Genomic DNA, 18,049 nt, shown 5'->3' with positions numbered 1-18,049 from the left:
AAGCTCTTTTGTATATCAAGAGTGCTAAAATTTGGAGTAGTGTTCCAGTTCATATTTGACAAATTACCTTATACTTTTTATTTTGCAAAGCCCTTAAAACACATTTTTTTCCGATTCATTGATTGTGAAATTAGTTTTAATTTGCTGTTATGTTATATGTTCTTATTGTAAATATGATGTACGCTCCTAATGTGAAGTCAATCTTTTTGTAATCCGTCTTGTAGCTTTCGTTAAAGGCGGAATATAAGTGTTCTGATAAAATACAATACAATACGATACTGCCATGGTGGTAGCCTACATTAACAAACAAGAAGGAGCCAGGTGCTGGCATTGGAGACTCTGAGCCTATGCTGACGGGCAGAGAGGCATCTCCAGACTCGTGTCATCGGTTCATATAGTGGGCAAGGACAATGTTCAGGTGGACTTTCTCAGCTGCTCCTGTTTGGATTCCAGGGAGTGGGAGCTGGAGACAGAGGTCTTCCAGTTCATTCTGGACTGTTGGGCTGCCAGTGTTCGATTTGATTGCTGCACTCTCTAATGCTCAGACAGAGTGATTCTTTAGCTGCCAGAGGGAGGCAGCCTTGCAGGGGATAGACAGCTTGGTCCAGCTGTGGGCGATGTATGTCTTTCCTCTGTGGTCTTTGATAGGCCATCTATTGAGCAGAATAGCATGCCGTACTCATCTTTTACTTTTGGTGTCTCTGGGTTGGCCCTGTCAGCTGTGGTATGCGGTCCTGTTGCGCTTGCTGGTGGCCAAGCTGCTTCCTCTAACTAGAGGCCATGGTCATCTCCATCAAGAGCCAGTGGAAATGGCATCCAGATCCGTTGTGGTTTATGGTTTGGCTCTTGAAAGGAGGTATTTAGCAAGGCATGGCTTTTTGTCCATGGTAGTTTCTACCTTGCTTAAGACAAGGAATCTTCCATGTCATTTGGTTATGTGCAGGTCTGGAAGATTATTATTTTTTTTCTTTTACTTTTTATTTATAAGATTTGAAAATTTACATTCAAGTGTATATCAAGAATGAATCAAATAGAAACATATTAGAAAATTAAACAAAGGCAAAGAAAACAAAATTCTTAGACCATCATATGGGGACCAATTAAAAAAAATGTAACCAGGTAATATAATACAATAAAGAAGGAAGCGCAGAGATACACTGGCAGCTGGTTAAAGAACTCATGGAATTAGCTGACATGTGGAGGTTCTCTTTCCTTCAGAGACATTGTTTGGGTTCAAAAAATTAAAAAAAATTGTCCACCATGCATAGCAAAACACCTACAAGAAAATTTTAGTAAGAACGTAGTCCCCAGAGCCCAAGAACTCCCTGAATCTAGCTTGTGTCATTCTAGAAAGATCACAAAAAATTCTAATAGTTGAATCCATAAGCAATTCAGAAATATGTCTAAAGTAAAGCTGAAGAACAGCTTCCAAAGAAAGTCTGTCAAATTGCGAATTTGTTCCCGAACTGTCTTCTGACCACTGGTTGCTTCCCGAGTCTACATTAGAGTTATTCAAATAAGTTGCCCTAACAATAGGGGGCAAACTGGTTTTAGGCATACTAAGGATATCCTTGAAGTATCTTTTGACCATATCTCACAAACTTGGGAGTCTACAGATTCCATTCTAGCAGCCTGCTGGTTCTGGATTTGAGCTTGATCAGTAATCTGTGAGGAAATATTTTCCAGTCTCTTAGATAATTGAAACAAGTGTACCTGGAGAGAATTGTCCATCTGCTGCAAAGCCATTCATAAGGTGTCCATAGTGACAACTGTGGGCTTTTGAGCCGTTGCAGCTCACAATGAAGCTGTGTTGCTCTAACAAAGTCACCCAACAGTGCATTAACAACACAGAAGGTGCTTTTCCCATCTAGACAAGATGCTGAAAACGCCCCCAGTTGCAGGCTGTCCAAAGGCATACCTCTAGAGCGGGACTTATAGCCAAGTCACTCAGTAGATTGCTTCTGGGTTGCGATGGCATCGCAGGCGATATCGGGCTTAATGAGGCCCCATCCAAACTATGTTCTGCAATACCACAGGACCGCCTAAAGCCAGTGAGGACTCAACAGGTCTGCAGACCACAAGCATCCAAACTGATTTGAGTGCTGGACGGGATCCTCTTCATCTTCTGCAGGTACACGGCCTACTGAAGCAAGGTCCTGTGCTCATGTAGGATCTGTGCCCCTTTGGTCTTAAGGCTTGGCTCTTTGAAAGGGCTCGGATGTGACTGACACGAAGGTTATTCTGATTCTGTCATTGCTACTTTGCTTCAAGCTCGGAAACGCTGGTGTTCTGAGCATGGACTTTCTCCCTTTTCTGCTCAAATTCTAGCGTTTCTCTAGGCAGGCCTTTTAGAAAAGATTGATGTGGATTCTCTAAAAGTTCATATTGTGGCTTTGATCTGTTTCAGAGGCTGACTATAGAAGACGTCTCTTGCGGCTCACCCAGATATCATTAGACTCATGTGGGGAGCAGGCCGCTTGTAGCATCCCCTTTGTATGCCGTGTCCATAGTGGAGCTTTAATTTTGTCCTTTGGTCTCTGCAGACGCCTCCTTGAAAGATCTTATGCTAAAGACAGTGTTCTTGGTGGTAGTTGCGTCAGCTCGTAGCGTTTCGGAGTTTCAGATTCCCTTGTCGGAGTCCCTTTCTCAGTTTTTTGGAGGCGGGAGTTTCCCTGAGCACAGTTTCTTCCCATCTTCCGTAAGTGGTATCAGCATTTCATCTCAACCAATCTGTGAAGCTTCCATCCTTTCACAGAGAGGATGAGGAGGCCTAGTATTCTTCCTTGAAGCTTCTCAATGTGTGTGAAGTCCTCTTTAGATATCTGGAATGAGGTTCGCAAATCGGATAGACTGTTTGTGCTTTTTGATAAATAGAGGCTTTTCTTTATGTCTTCCAAGCCCACAATGTCTAAATGGCTGAAGGAGACTATTATACCAGCTTATTTGCTTGCTAGGAAGCAGGTTCCTCAGGCCTTGCTGGCTCATTTTCTGAGGCGTAGAGCAACATCCTGGGCAGAGACTACCTTATTCACGCTAGTGGATATTTGCAAGGTGGCAGCATGTTCGATGCTGCAAACCTTTGCCAAGCACTACATGGTGGACATTGCGGCACATTCGGAAGCCAGTTTTAGGGCTTTGGTCCTCAGGGCAGCAGTGCCAGAATCTTACCCACTCTAGAGATTGCTTTTATACATGTCACAGGTTCTGGAATAGTGGGAAGCTATATAATGAAAGGAAAAATAGGTCTTACCTGATAATTTTCTTTCTATTAGTCCTTACCACTATTCCAGAGGTCCACCTGAGGTTTTCTGAGATGTTTAGCTGGTGCGAAGTAATGTTAATTTCCTTAGCGTCCCTCCAGACCGGACCAGGATTGGACTGATGGGTTGTGCTCGCCTACCAGCAGGTGGAGACTGAGAAAATTCTAAGACTAGAGAGCCAATGAGATCCCTGGCCATATGACCCTAGCCTTAGTATTTTCTCAGTCTCCAGCAGGCAGGAGGTGAGCCCATTAGTCTCTCTCTCTCTGTCTCTCTCTCTTTTTCTTTTAGAGGCTAATAATAAGAACAATAATGCTACTTCTTCTTCTGTGCCTGGGGAATCTCTGTTAGAGGCTTGGCAGATAGGGATTTCTTTTCTTTTCTTTCTTTTCCAGCCTCTGGGGTGTTATACTCGGGTGCCCCGAGTCCCTCCCCTACTTTCTCCCCATCTCCCTTACTTAGTTGGGAAGGGCTACTCTTTCAGTAGAAAGTTGTATTGCCTTTGGGAGAGACAGCCACTCTAGGAACTTACAAGAACATGTATTTTTCTTTCCCCAGACTTTTAACAAGCAAGCTCAGCTGTTTAAAAAAAAAAAAAAAACAGACTGCTAACGAGCAGGCAGCTCTGAGGTATCCTGTTACTCTTCAGCACTTTTTCCGTTTCTAGCTCAGCTGTTTATTAAAAAATAAAAAAGTAACAGAAGAAACATAATAGTGATGGGGCTTTATCTAGTCATTTTCTTCATCAGAATTTTTTCCTCCGTTTCTTCGCGTTTTGGCCAGCGGGCGACGGTTTGTTTTAAAAAAAAAAAGATCGTTTCTCGACCGGGCATGTTTTGTCAGCACCGGAGTGTAACTGTTCTTGCGGAGTTACGCGTTTCTTCAGGAGCTCGCTGGTGGCGTCAGCGCTTTCATATTTCTTCGTTTTGCCCGGTTTGTCGCGTCTGTTTTACTGCCCTCCGTTATTTCATTCTTTAATTTTGGTGCGGAAGGCCGCCATTTTGTTCCCGCAGCTGCAGCTTATCAGGCGCAACACTTCACTTCTCTGTTTTTCTTTTTCTTCTTCTGTGCAGAGAGAAACGGAGGCAGTGGAGTCTGGCGAATCTCAGGAGCCAAAAATTTTTTCCTTGACCTGGTCTCCACATATTCCAACAAGTGTGGCCTTGAGGAAGTTTCAGGGGAGTCATCCACCCTCTTCTTCATTTAAAGGACCTTCACGTTCAGTTCCACAAGTATATCCATGGTTCGTCCAGGTTTAGCCCACTGTGCTCCTATTTTATGCAATGTATGTTTTACATGGAAGGCTGGCTTGCTTGCGCCTTTGTCCACACAATTTGCACAAATTGTTTCAGGCTGGTGGCTCTGTAATCTGGGGTAATCTTGGTCTGTGGGTTCCCAGTGTTGGGGCTGTCTCATATTGCTAATTCGTTATTTCCCTCGAGGGTATGTACATACTACACGGTTGTACTTTCAGTTTTTACAAATACCATGATTTCAAATTATGTATACCCAGAGTTTCCATTCTCAAGCATGGTTATAGTCACGTATTGTGTTCACTGCAGCATCGGCAGTGAAAAATAAATAACAATAATCCCCAGGTAAAGTATAGTCTCTCTTTTACAAAGCCTCTGGTGGTTTTCTTGGCGGGGGCAGCATCTTCAGGCATTTTCTGCATGGTGTGTATTACACTTTCAGACATTATTTCTTCAGATATCATACGTGCCTGAAGGCTAGTTTCTGCATATGGGACTATAGCTAACTCCGTGTCAGAAAATGCTATACCTTTTTTCTCTGGTACGAGATATGTTCTATGTCTTTCTTCAGATTTCTTTCGTGTCTGAAGGCTAGTTTGTGCATATGGGACTATAGCTAACTCTGTGTCAGAAAATGCTATACCTTTTTTCTCTCTGGTATGACATGTGCTCTATGTGTGCATATTTATCTCTACTGTTGTTCTCACCTGTTTAGCTTTATGTCATGAAATCATAGTTACATGTCACTTTTTTGTATACATCATTTTTTTCTGCTTGTATCTGGGCACTGGTCCACGACCCTACTCTTACATGACCCGTCATCTTCTTATTTCCTCTGTCCAGGAGTTTTTGCGGTTTATTTCAGACGGTTATGCTTTTCACTTCACCAACTTTCTTTTGGATGTCTTTCGGCAATCTCCTCATCGCTCTCACGGCAAGGCAGGTGAAGAAGGGGACTCCATACAAAGGCTCTTGGACCTTAGACCATTTCCTCCCTCGATTCTTCCGAATACAATTTTACTTTCTAGTTCCTAAGAAGGAATTTTCCTTCATCCTATTTGGAATTTCAATGCCGTCAAGCACACTCTCAAAGTCAAGTCTTTATCACAAAAAATCCTTCGATCCGTCATAGTGGTGCTTCGTGTATCACAAAAAATCCTTCGATCCGTCATAGTGGTGCTTCGTGCAGCACATTTGTTTTTGACAGAAACTTTTTTGCATATTTCTCTCAGGACCAGTCTCTAAAAGTTCACCATAGTTATGCTACCCCTCAGAAAAGAGGAGATCCTTGTTCACTCATGGCTAGATGCCTAGCTATTTAAAAAAACAAAAAAACAAAAAGAACCATCTTCTCCACAGAGTCAGCAGGCCACAGACCAAGGGGTGCAGTTTTTATTGTTCTCAGGATGCCTAGTAATGGTGGCCAAGAGCTGTCTAAATCTTTCGCAGTCTCCACAATATTTCGGGGTTACCTGCGACATAGTGGCAAGGTTTTCCCTTGGCAATTGCCTTTTGCAGTCTCATGAGCTGCACTCCCGTGCTCTTTCTCTTTTTGAGTGTCCTGAAGCATTTGCAATCTTCTTTACCAGTGTTAACCTTTGCGTGTTGTTTATGAGGCAGGTCCTTTGCATTTCAGCTCCCCTTTTGTTTTTTCTCCTGAGACGGCTGGTCTTGTCTTTGCGCATCACTTGGGTAGGACATTCCTACTGGCATTCGGTTTTGCTTCCAGGACTACCATGTGGTCTCTTTACATTGCAACTTACTTTTCCTCCATTGCTATTAGCATTCGGTTTGCTTCCAGGGCTAGCATGTGGTCTCTTTACATTGCAACTTACCTTTCCTCCGGGTGACATTTTGAGGCATATTTTCAAAGCACTTTGGGAGGCTAAGTTCCATAGGTTTCTATGGAACTTTGGGAGGCTAAGTGCTTTGAAAATATGCCTCTTAGGCACTCTAGGGGACTGTCAGTCACTCTCGGATCAAGTAGGTATCCCTGGGGACTAGCGATTTATTCTGAGCACTCTGTCTTTTGTCAGCATTGTTGCCATATTATGTTAGTCCGGAATACTCTTCCTGTCCTCTGGTAGGAACGTTATCATCTTAGGTTACTTCAAAATACTCAATCTTGCTCTCTGGCAGGACTGATTCTATCTTATGTTCTGGCAGAATGGTCTTCGGTCTCCTGGCAAGTCTGTTGCCTTCTTATCTTCGTTCAGTATAGACATCTGGTCCCCTGGTAGGTCTGTGGCCATCTTATGTTCAGAAGGCACATCCTTTCCTCTGGCAGATCTGCCATCTGGTCTCTCATAGGGAAGGCTGTTGCCTCTTTTCAAGGTGGTCATTTTATTTTGTTACAGGGCTCGCATGTGGCCTCTTTACAGGATTGACATGTAGGTCTTGTTCTTCCTCCATGTTTCTCTCTTCTCTATAAGCAGACTAAGGCGTAATCTAGTGAACAGTGCAGTGGGATGTCATCGGGGAGGCCCAGGTTCGGTTCCCACTGTGGTTGACATCTGGTCTTTTGCAGCACTGACATTTGGTTTATTCCATGGCTGGTATCTGTTTTATTCCAGGGGGGTCATTTGTATGGATCTACCATCTGGCAGGCCCTGTAGCATACCATCCCATTCTGGCATGGTGGTCTTCTCTTCAAGTTCGGCATTTCGATCAGGCATTTGGATCTCAGGAGGGTAACCCTTATGTTTCCTTGCGGAGATACCAGGTTGCCTTTTGGGGCTGTCATTTTGCCTTTTGTGTATGGGGCTTGGGTTTTCCTGCTTTATGGGACTGGGTTGTTTTCTTTTTCTCTAAAGGAGTTTCTCTCTTCCCCAGTCTGGCCTCTTTGTTTCTCTTACTCAGGCTGGCACATGCTCTCAGTCTGGGACAGGCATCCAGCCTTGCTAAGCAGGACGGCGTCTTTTGTAGTTGAAGTATTCTCTTCTCAGATTTCAGCCTCTGTGCCTTAGCAACATTGTCAGACCATGGAGCGACAGGGAGTTAGTCTTCTTCGCCCGATAGTCCGAAATCATCTTGTTTCCTTTAGGGTTTCTTACTCTCTTAAGACAGTGTTTTTAGTAGCCATGGCTTCAGCTAGGAGAGTCGAAACTGCAAGTTTCTTTCATACAGGTTTCCGTTTTTTCTTTTTGGAATTTTTTTCCGAGGAGCAAGTACGTCTATGTAGGGAGTACTTCTACATCTGGGTACTTCCTTTCTGTCTACCGTAGTTTCCCATTTTCATCTTTTCCCATCACCTTTTTCTTTTTGGTCTGGTGTCTTCTGCGGGCGTGCAAGATCACAGGAAATTGTATGTTTTACATATTAAAAGAGCTCTTATACATTTAGAGAGCTGTTACAAGCTATTTAGTCCTTCTTTTTAGTCTTTGGGCTGGGTTGTTTCGGCCTCACTATCTCGACGGATTAAGGAATTGATAACTTCTATTTGTCTGCTCACTGGGGGACCATTTCCGGAGCGTGCTACAACATATGCTACATCTTGAGATGCGGGGTTTTTTTCCCTTCGCAGAGCGATTTTTGGTGCCCTAGGTGCACATTTTGTAAGGTGCCATTTTGGGCTTAGCTTCTTCCTTTTCTTTCCATGAGGCAATCTATGCAACTCGCGTATTCTTAGCGGGTTTGATAGGGTCCCTCCCTTAAGATTACTGCTTTGGTACTTTCCATCAGTCCAATCCTGGTCCGGTCCAGAGGGACGCTAAGGAAGAAGAAATTAGATCTTACCTGCTAATTTGCTTTCTTTTAGTCCTTCCGGACCGGACCAGGCCCATCCTGTGCTTAGTCTTTTCACATTTTCTTTTTTCTTACGTTTTTTAGTGATATAGTTCCTTTCCACTCACGGAATACCAAAAAAAACCCAAAACATATGCTAGTATATATATAGAACTTTAAGTGGGTCATTCCACGTCTCTGCTGACAGTTGCTGGGGTTCTCAGTTGCTGGTATATATATGTAAACTTTCAGTGAGCCATACCACTTCTCTGGTGAGAATTGCTGGTGAGCTCTAATACAAGTGAGCCATACCACTTCTCTGGTGAGAGTTGCTGGTGAGCTCTAATACTTGGCATTGCCGAGTGATTTGTGGCTGCTATGATTCCATGTGGCACAGAAGGCTGGTCTTTCTTTCCTGCTTTGTTAGTCAAATACTGAGGCTAGGGTCACATGGCCAGGGCTCTCATTGGCTCTCTAGTCTTAGAATTTTCTCAGTCTCCGCCTGCTGATAGGCGAGCACAACCCATCAGTCCAATCCTGGTCCGGTCCGGAGGGACTAAAAGAAAGCAAATTAGCAGGTAAGGTCTAATTTCTCCATCATTATGGTACTTTTAAACCACTGTTTTCCCAAAATTAGGGTTCAACGCGGTATATAGGAAAGAAAAAAATGAATAAAAGTTACAAAATCAGCACTGAACAGTAATTGCACAGTGTAAAATATCTTGGGTGTCCAGGTAAGTTGCTTTCTTTAGATTGCTCAAACAAATATGTTTTTAACATTTTTCAAAATTTCAAATAATTTTGCTCTATCCTAAGATTTAATGGAAAAGAATTCCATAATGGAATAACAGCAGAAAAAAATGTATTGACAACCCTCTGGATCAGATAACGACTGTCCTTTTGCTTGGTACTTCCTTCATATCTGTTGTTCTGTACAAGTTGTCCCGAGATGAGGTCCACACATGTTTACTCGTCTGGTTAGTATTAGGTTAGCGAGTTGTTTAAGGTTGTTGTTTTTATTCTGAGTATTATTCTTACTGCTTGTCTACATAAATACTGAGTAGCTGGACTGGATGCCAAGAGAGAGATGTCTAAGCTCAGTTTTCAGTTCTCTATCTCCACCTGCTGGTTCATGGACGCAACTGTCTCACAGGTTCTGGAATAGTGGGAAAGACTAATGGAAAGAAAATTATCAGGTAAGACCTAATTTCTCCTTGTTGGTAGAGGGATTTAGAGTCAAACATTAGGGTACCTCTGCACCACTGCCACTTGATCTACCAGGGGTCTCTCTACTCTGGTCTTTTAGTGAAACATAACTGGAATAGGGAGAGCATGACAAGAAAACTGCCATTCTTTTGCCACTGAACACTGCCTCCAAAGTGTTTACGGCATGTGCTATGGTCGAAGAAGGGCTAATACAAACGTGCAGACTGGTTAGACCCAATTGGTCTGTATTGCTGATGTTTGTTTCTGTTTAGGTTATATATATTTTGATGTCTGTATAACCCCATATACACCCCTGCAGAAATATTGAATCCAGTGTGGCCAACTTTGGTGGCCATTTAAAGCACAAACAAGACATTGAGTTAGTTAATAAGGTTATTTTACTATGTTTTTCAGGTATCCATCATACTTGGCACCTGAGGTCATTGCCCAAGGCATTGGCAAACCCAGTGACCACACTCAAAGTGAAAAACCTGTTCCTTCAGGTCCTAAATCAGATGTGTGGTCGCTTGGCATCATACTGTTTGAACTCTGTGTGGTATGTAGACTCTCAGCAGTTTCTGAGTATTTGACCAACATAAGGGCAGTAAGTTAATCTGCTGGTGTTTAGACAACAAGTTGAAGGCTTATTTATTTGCACTGGTTTAACTGCTAGGGTTGAGGTGGAGATGCTGAGAAATAATTCTCTTAATTGCACTGTTTTGTTTGAGATCTTTGTTTGTTGTAAGCCCCCTTGTTTGACTTCTATCAGAGATGGCGGTATATAAGATATTACAAATTATTCATAGAACTTGTCTATAGAGCTACGTTGACTAAGCTAGAACTCAGAAAGCTGTTCTCTTTCCCTGCAATCCAGTCAGGCAATGATCTTCAGAAAAAAAAAACATTAAAATCCAAAACAAAAAAAAGGTTACCTGTTTATTACAGGCATGCTTTAGGAGAGACTTATGTGGGAGCAGAGCCATTGTTGATATATGTGAAGGTGAAATTCACTCTTTCACTTTAAACTATGATGTTTGTGATAGATATGCCTTGTATATCTTGATATTCAGTGGCACTTATTCTGGGTAGGAACGGCCCCCACCCTGATAATTGCTGCTGACCAGGGCCAGACACTGATTTTCAGTGATGTTATCTGTATAGCACCCCTGAAAATCATTAGTGACTGCCTCAGCACTATATGGAGGACACAGTCATGGTAAAGCTGGAACTTTGCCGGGCTCTGCTTATATTCAGTTCCTGGTACCCAGATAAGTATCCTGGTAAGTTAGGACAGTAAAATAGTAAAGTAGCACTAAAGATGAATCCTATCCTAAACATTAAGCAGGAACCAAGAATTGAACTACATTTCTGAATAACCCTACTTGAAAAGTTTAAACTCAATTTTTTTCCTGTTCTGTGTTTAGAATATAAAAAATAATAATAATTTAAAAATGCCTCTCAGGAAAAACAAATAGCTGATGAAATGATAATGGGGTCCTTTTACTAAGGTGCGCTGAAAAATGGACGTGCACAGATCCATTTTTCAGCGCACCTATAAAAATGCCTTTTTAAAATTTTGACTGAAAATGGGCGAAATGAAAATTGACGCGCGTCCATTTTGGGTCTGAGACCTTAACTCCAGCCATTGACTTAGTGGTAAGGTCTCACACGTTAACCAGGCAGTAATGGTCTACGTGCGTCAAATGCCTTTTACCGCCTGGTACCGCTACCCGCCAGAAAATAAAATTATTTTCTGATGCGCATAGTGGACGTGCCTCAAAAATGAAATTACTGCCCAGGCCATGCGGTTGCTGGGCAGTAACTCAGAATTGTCGCACATTGGGCATGCGTAGGCTCTTACACGGCTTAGTAAAAGGGCCCCGTTGTGGTTCATTGGGATGTATGATTTAAAAAAAAAAAAAAAGTCCGTATTGTCATCCAGTCAGTTCTTGTGTTCTGATACTGTGATATTTTGGCTTTGACTCAAGCAATTTTACACTATTTCATTTAGGGAAGAAAATTATTTCAGAGTTTGGATATATCGGAAAGGCTAAAGCTCATACTAACTTTAGGTAGGTGGCAAAAGTGAAAAAGGTACCTGCTTGTGTTCATTTTTGACCTTCCTCACTCTTACTTGTATTTTCCTAGGGTATGTTGATGACATCATGACAGTGCTGGCAGAAGAACATGGCTGCCTCAGTATCATCAAGGTGTGTTCCCAAGTCCATTGACAGGTGTTCTGTGGTCCTATGCATGAAACAGGGATCATCTCCTCCTCCCCCCCCCCTTTTTTTTTTTTTTTAGTTAAAATAACTGTAGGCTTGGCAGTCACACCACATAATACTGTATTATAGCATTATGTTACATTACCCTTGCCTGATCTTTGAATTTGCATTGCTGGTTTTTGCCTTTAGAAAACAGCATTCATCATTCTAAAATGTATTTTCCCTCTGCGTTAAGCTTTAGAAAAAGACCCCTTAGAATGACAATCAAACAAATGTCTGTAAAAGTAATGAACTGCTCCTAAGGCCCAAGGGGGGGGGGGGGGGGGGGGGAATAACAGAGAAACATGCATATTAACTCAAGGTGCTGCTAAAAATATTTATTTACTACCATTATACTGGCAGAAATACCAAATAGTGGATGAGAACTGCTGTAGCTATAAAGCTTACTGGACAATTTTATTGTGAAATTGATCTGTGTGTACAGCCTGTAGAAACATGATCCAATCTGAGCTTGGGCATTCCCAGGGGTGGTGCTGGGGAAGGGCTCGCATGCATGCACAGACTTTCAAAAATACACATGCATACTTGTAAAATAATCCAGGCAATTTGTGTTTGGTCAAGAGCTGCTGTAAATATGAATTCTTAAATTCCTAGGGGTAATTTTCTGACACTCAATAAACATTTTTGGAGAAATGCTTGTGTAAACAGATAAACCTGGCACTATGACCATACAGTCCTCTCCACTCCACCTGTTGTGCATTTCTTCCTGGTCCGTAATATACCCTCTTCTCTTGACCTTATCTAGGTTCCAAACTGGTACACATTTGAAAATGGGATGATTTATGATACTGTACCTCTTTTCATTCTAACAACTAAAGAATTAGTTCAGTTTGACATTTATTCATTTATTTATTGTTTATTTCTTAGGATTTTGTTACACCTTCCTCTCCGAGCGTATTTCTGCACAGATTCCTTCCAAGTTTAATCTAGCTGGTGCTGTACACGTGTTTCTCTGACTACCCAACTATTTTGTCTTCTGCTACCATGTACCACTTTCTGGTTTAATACTGCCTAAAATTTGCTTAAACAGGAGCCAAGAGAGAAGAAATGCTGATTTACAGATTGTTTTATCCTGACTATTTTAATAGATTTTCTCTTTTTATACTGTTTTTAGTCTGTGCCCTTGTAATTGACAGCAGGAGAGTTAACCATCAGAAACACAATCTGTTCAGTCTTGTTCAGATGCTGTTATGTTTGTTATCAAATTATTTTAAACACCCATGCTTCTGCTCACCGCTCTTAAACTGCCTGCCCTTGGTATACCACTGGGGACAAGAGAGAAACTGTATTTTACAAAAGTCAGAAAGTAAATTTACAAATTCCTTTGGCAAAAGACACATTTTTAGCACAAGGTATAATATGCAGAAGCAATGAATGACCTATAGCTGTTTCAACTAAGGGTGTTGGTTACATTCTCTCACAGCATGTTTACTATGGTTTGTGGCCTTTGTGAAGTCCAAAGAGCATCATATGAAAACATGAAGTTCTTTTCTGTAGAACTTAACACAACCTTGTATTATTGCTGACATATGTAGAAGTATGGTACAGTTGGTGGTTTGTAGCATCTGTCATATGTCAGGTGAGTACGTTTAAATATCTTAAAATTACGCTTTTGACAGTTTTCTGTCCCTTTTCTCTGACAGGACCTTCCTGAAAACACATTAGCTTTATTGACACAGTGTCTTACATACCAGCCTTCTAAGAGGTAAAGGATATAGTGTCTGTGCTTGATGTGAATGGAAATGGTGTTTGTTCTCTTAGGAAATGGTGTTGCTGTGAGTTCATCACTTTTAAAGAGCTAGCACTGAACTGTGCTGCTGACATAACTGCTGATGTGGACGTGAAAAGGGCAGGGAGTGTCCAGATGAAACTAATTACATTATTGGCTGTGCCTTACACTATGTAGCAGCACTGAAAGGAAGCTTAATAGTCGCATTTAAAAATAAAATAACTAACTCCTTATACATACATACATACACACAAATATTCGTTATCCCTAAACTTCACACAGGGTTATAAGGTGTAAGAAAATTCATAAGAAAGTAAATGCCAGAGAATCTCAGCATCCTGTTTGACAGTTGCAATCCAAGTCACAAGAATTCCAAAATATTGATACAGTCCTTTATGTTCCTGTCAAGGGCTTTCTCAACTCTGTACCTGTCTAAACTGTTTATAGACTTTTTCTCCAGAAACTTGCCAAATCCAGATGTGCTAACTGCTTTCACCACATATAAATAAATAAATTTTGGCAACAAATTCCACAGTTTAACTCTATGCTGCGCAAACAAATGTTTTCTCCAATTTGTTTTAAAAGTGTCACCTGTCATCTTTATGGAGTGCCTTCTAGACCTAGTACTATTTGAAAGGCTGAATAAGGTTTAAGGTTCAAGGTTGCATTTATTTGATTAACCACCTAAAGCCATGCCATCAAGTTGGTGTACAGTACAATATTATTCCAAAGGAATACTATTTCATTTCCTTCTATGGCTATGACTAAACTTAGGAAACAGCTGGCTTCTTGCCTGTCGTATAAGGCTGCTTTTTTGAGATACAGCGTCCAGAATTGAACATAATACTCAAGGTGAGGTTGCACCATGGAGTGATACAGAGGCATTATAATAATCTTGGTCTTATTTACTATCACTTTCCTAATCAAATTTGGACTCAGAATCAAGACAGTAGAAAAGTAGAGGAGTTGGAGTCGAAGGTTGATGTACCGACTCCACAGTCCCGCTGAATCTTCAGTTGAGGATGACCTCCTTGGCCTTGTGGCTGAGAGAGGATTTTTATGAAGTGCAGGAGTCTTGATGCCTTGTTACCCAACCCCATTATAGAGACAAAAGTGTTTTGACCCTGTCCAAATTAGAAGTATTAAACCTCCTGTTTTAATCATAGGATATACTTTTTATTTATGTTTTTATTAATTTTATTAAAGATTTGTATCGCACATATTGCATGTATATATAGTTCTGGACAGAGAGGCATATCAGTCTCCATGCTTTTGAGCTTACAGTGTGGTTAAGGCAGATGAGGCAAAAACAAGGCTTTGTGTTAATAGGAAGTTGAGTGGGGAGGACATGACTGAGGGAATAATTGAAGGAGAGGCAACTTTTAAATATTGAGTAATTCTGCAAGGAGTGAGGCGTTTTACAGAGCTTACATAAGAAAACGCCCCTATTTGAGTCCTGATCAAAAGTTTGAGTAGTGATCAGAGAACCCAAACTGACATTACTCCACAATTCTAAATAATCTACTGGAAATAAGAGAATAAGGGACAAGATTTAAAGTCTTTTGTCAGGTTTAATTGAGGGCAAAGACCACTTTAATTGGGCAAAACCTCACGACCTTTAGTAATTGGGTCACAAACCAAGGAGTAGCCTAGTGGTTAGTGCAGCGGACTTTGGTCCTGGAGAACTGGGTTCGATTCCCACTGCAGCTCCTTGTGACTCTGGGCAAGTCACTTAACCCTCCATTGCCCCAGGTACAAATAAGTACCTGTATATACTATGTAAACTGCTTTGAAAGTAGTTGCAAGGACCACAGAAAGGCGCTATATCAAGTCCCATTCCCTTTCCCTTTATATACGAAAACTAAAACCGAGAGTGGGTTAGTGAGTGCTGTGGTATGAAGAATTACCAGTAAGACAGCTCTACGCTTAAACAGCAGTTTCCTTTTTCTGTCATATCCCCTTCTTCCTTTTCATAGCAATAACATTTTTCAAGAAAATGTAAAACGTACTTCACCTATAATCCAAGCTAAGACTTCTCCAGTTTGTAACCGAGGGTGGTTCTGTGAAGTGTAAGCCACATGATATCATAATTACAGGCATTCCATTCATAAAATAGAATGAAACATATGCATTAATGTGTTGCATATTGTAATGCAAAACTTCTATAATGATCTCTATATCACTTTGATTTACTTTGCTGTGCTGTTATGATTTCTCTTTTTCTTTTAAATATGCTTATTCAAGACCCACAGCAGCAGAGCTCTTGTGTGCTAGTCTATTCAGCGAAGTGTCACCTTGGTATTCTCCATTCCACAAGCCTCGCAGTCTCTTCTCACCCTCTCTGAGATGTGCTGACTTAACTCTGCCCGAAGACATCAATCTGCTTTGCAAAGGTAAAGGTGGGAAAGGGATTATTGCAATACACTGTCTGATTTTCTGTTGTCTAATGAGTTAGAATCAAAAATACATGTCCACAATAAGCATAATTAGACCACTAAAAGAAGATACAGCTAGGTTAAAAGGACAGAGGTCAAGACTTCTGAAAAACTTCAATGCTTGTAAGAGCCTAGATACTGCATGCACAAGCTATACTCTCTATTGAGAATACTAGTGTAAAATACCTAGTAAATAGAGCAGATCCGTGTTTGATAGGGCCTAGTTAGTAATTATTATTAGTAAGTCTTTAATCTTCATTGCAAGAGATATTGCAGCATAAGGAGGCTTTGGCTAAGGTGAAGAATGAAGTAAGAAGGAAAAGGATAAATGGAGATAAGAGAGAAAAGGCAGGAATTTAGTAAAGGAAGAAAAAGGTAAGAAAACCATATTTGAAAATAAGTTTATATAACAATGAAGCCCCATGGGTATAGTAAAACTCATGGAGATCAATTCTCAAAATGAGCCAGAATGGCCAATTTAGGCCAGGTATGTCTGCCTGAATTATGCAAATTTTTAGCCAAACCTAGGTGCAGAGATTTGCAGCTGAAGATGGGCTTAAATCTAGATGCAAAAATTTTGCTGCTTAGATTTAGGATACTTAAGTGCCAGTGATCAGTTCTCCGCAGTGTTTGGAACAGCGCAGGGGAAACATACCACCGTAACAGCATGGCGAATTAACGCCCTAATGATCAGTGTTAATATTATGCAAATTCATGTACATTATTAGCGTTGATCATAGGGGGACTTCCGTGGGAGAATTGTGCCTGGGCATGCGCTCAAGTTACAATCCTCCTTTGTAATTGGCATAATTGACCACCCTTACTAACTAATGTAACAACTGAAATTACCAGAGATGTGTCTACTTTGCTTTCTTCCTAAGACTTTACTTGTATCAACTAATTATCCAAATAAGGGTGTATAAAGATGCCTTCTTTGTGTAAGACTGCTGCTACTACTACCAAAGCTTTTGAGAAAGTTCTGGGATCTGTTGCCAGACTAAATGGTAGAGTGCAGAATTGGAAATGTTGCCCTAAAACTGCAAATCTGAGGAATCGCTGATGTGCTACCCAGACAGGAATATGCTTCCAATAGATCTAATAAGGCAAGATGCTTGTTGATGAACTTGAGCTAGGAAAACAGTCTTTACATGCCTTCCTTCTTTGGCACAACGAAGTAAATTGAACAGCAACTTGCTTACTCATCCTGAGATGGAACCAGCACAAATGTTTTTAACTGAACTACCCTGTCCAAATTTGCTGAACTGTGACCATCTTTTGATATGAACAACAAGGCGATACAAGAATCACTTCGGGAAGAGGTTGAGCAAACTCCAGTGTGTAGCCATCTTGAATGATTTTGAACACCTATGCATCTGTGGTTATCTGGGCCAACTCCCGGTAAAACAACTTAACGACCTCATTGTGGGCACTTGGAAGTAATTCAGCGCTCCCGCTGAGAAATCTCATCCATTTCTAAGGTTGGCTCAAAAGGACTGAGCTCCAAAGGGAAATCTACTATGCTGAGTGGTGCTGATTCAACCCGACCTGTTTCTTCAGTGATCTCTGAAATGGTCTTTATTAGAAAATCCCCTTGCTGAAGACTTTCTCCAGTCCTCCCGGAGCCAAGGAACCTTAAACTCAGAAAGGCTTTTAACCAGCCTCTCCAAATCTTCTCCAAACAATAGGCCTCAACAGACAACTTCCAGAGATGAGGTAACATTCGCAGACCAATTTCTGAGCCATAAACAACAATATACAGCCACAAGTATCTGAAGCTCTTATTAAATCATAGAGAGCATCCACTAAATAAGCTGTACCCATTTCCAACAAAATAGCACTTGAATTATCCTCAGAAGATGACTGCATGGCGATATAGACTAGTCAGGTTTCAGGGGGGTGGTACGAGTGACTCAGGAGTGTGAGGAGTGAATATGGTGCACATCAAGGGTCTGGAGATGTATGATGGGAGGGAGAGGAAGAAAAAAAAGGTACTAAAAGAAGGAACATTTGTCTCTCTTCTGGATAAAAATCTACCAGTAGGGAAAAAATGTCTAAGATATTGCTTTGTATAAGAACATAAGAGTAGCCATACTGGGTCAGACCAATGGTCCATCTAGCCCAGTATCCTGTTTCAAAACAGTGGCCAATCCAGGTCACA

At 41.3% G+C, this 18,049-nt stretch overlaps 1 protein-coding gene across 2 annotated transcripts in view; it reads left to right on the top strand.

Moving 5' to 3' along the window:
- TBCK (TBC1 domain containing kinase) overlaps window positions 1–18,049 on the top strand; it is a 436,713-nt gene that overhangs the window by 94,797 nt on the left and 323,867 nt on the right. For both annotated transcript variants that reach the window (XM_030190773.1, XM_030190774.1), the window contains 5 exons: window positions 9,857–9,998; window positions 11,454–11,514; window positions 11,591–11,652; window positions 13,371–13,432; window positions 15,701–15,849. In XM_030190773.1, the coding sequence (XP_030046633.1) occupies window positions 9,857–9,998; window positions 11,454–11,514; window positions 11,591–11,652; window positions 13,371–13,432; window positions 15,701–15,849 (476 nt within the window). The remainder of the gene's footprint in view (window positions 1–9,856; window positions 9,999–11,453; window positions 11,515–11,590; window positions 11,653–13,370; window positions 13,433–15,700; window positions 15,850–18,049) is intronic.

This window comes from Microcaecilia unicolor, chromosome 2, assembly GCF_901765095.1.
Source record: "Microcaecilia unicolor chromosome 2, aMicUni1.1, whole genome shotgun sequence".
Taxonomy (NCBI): domain Eukaryota; kingdom Metazoa; phylum Chordata; class Amphibia; order Gymnophiona; family Siphonopidae; genus Microcaecilia; species Microcaecilia unicolor.
This window is presented reverse-complemented; position numbering and strand designations above follow the sequence as displayed.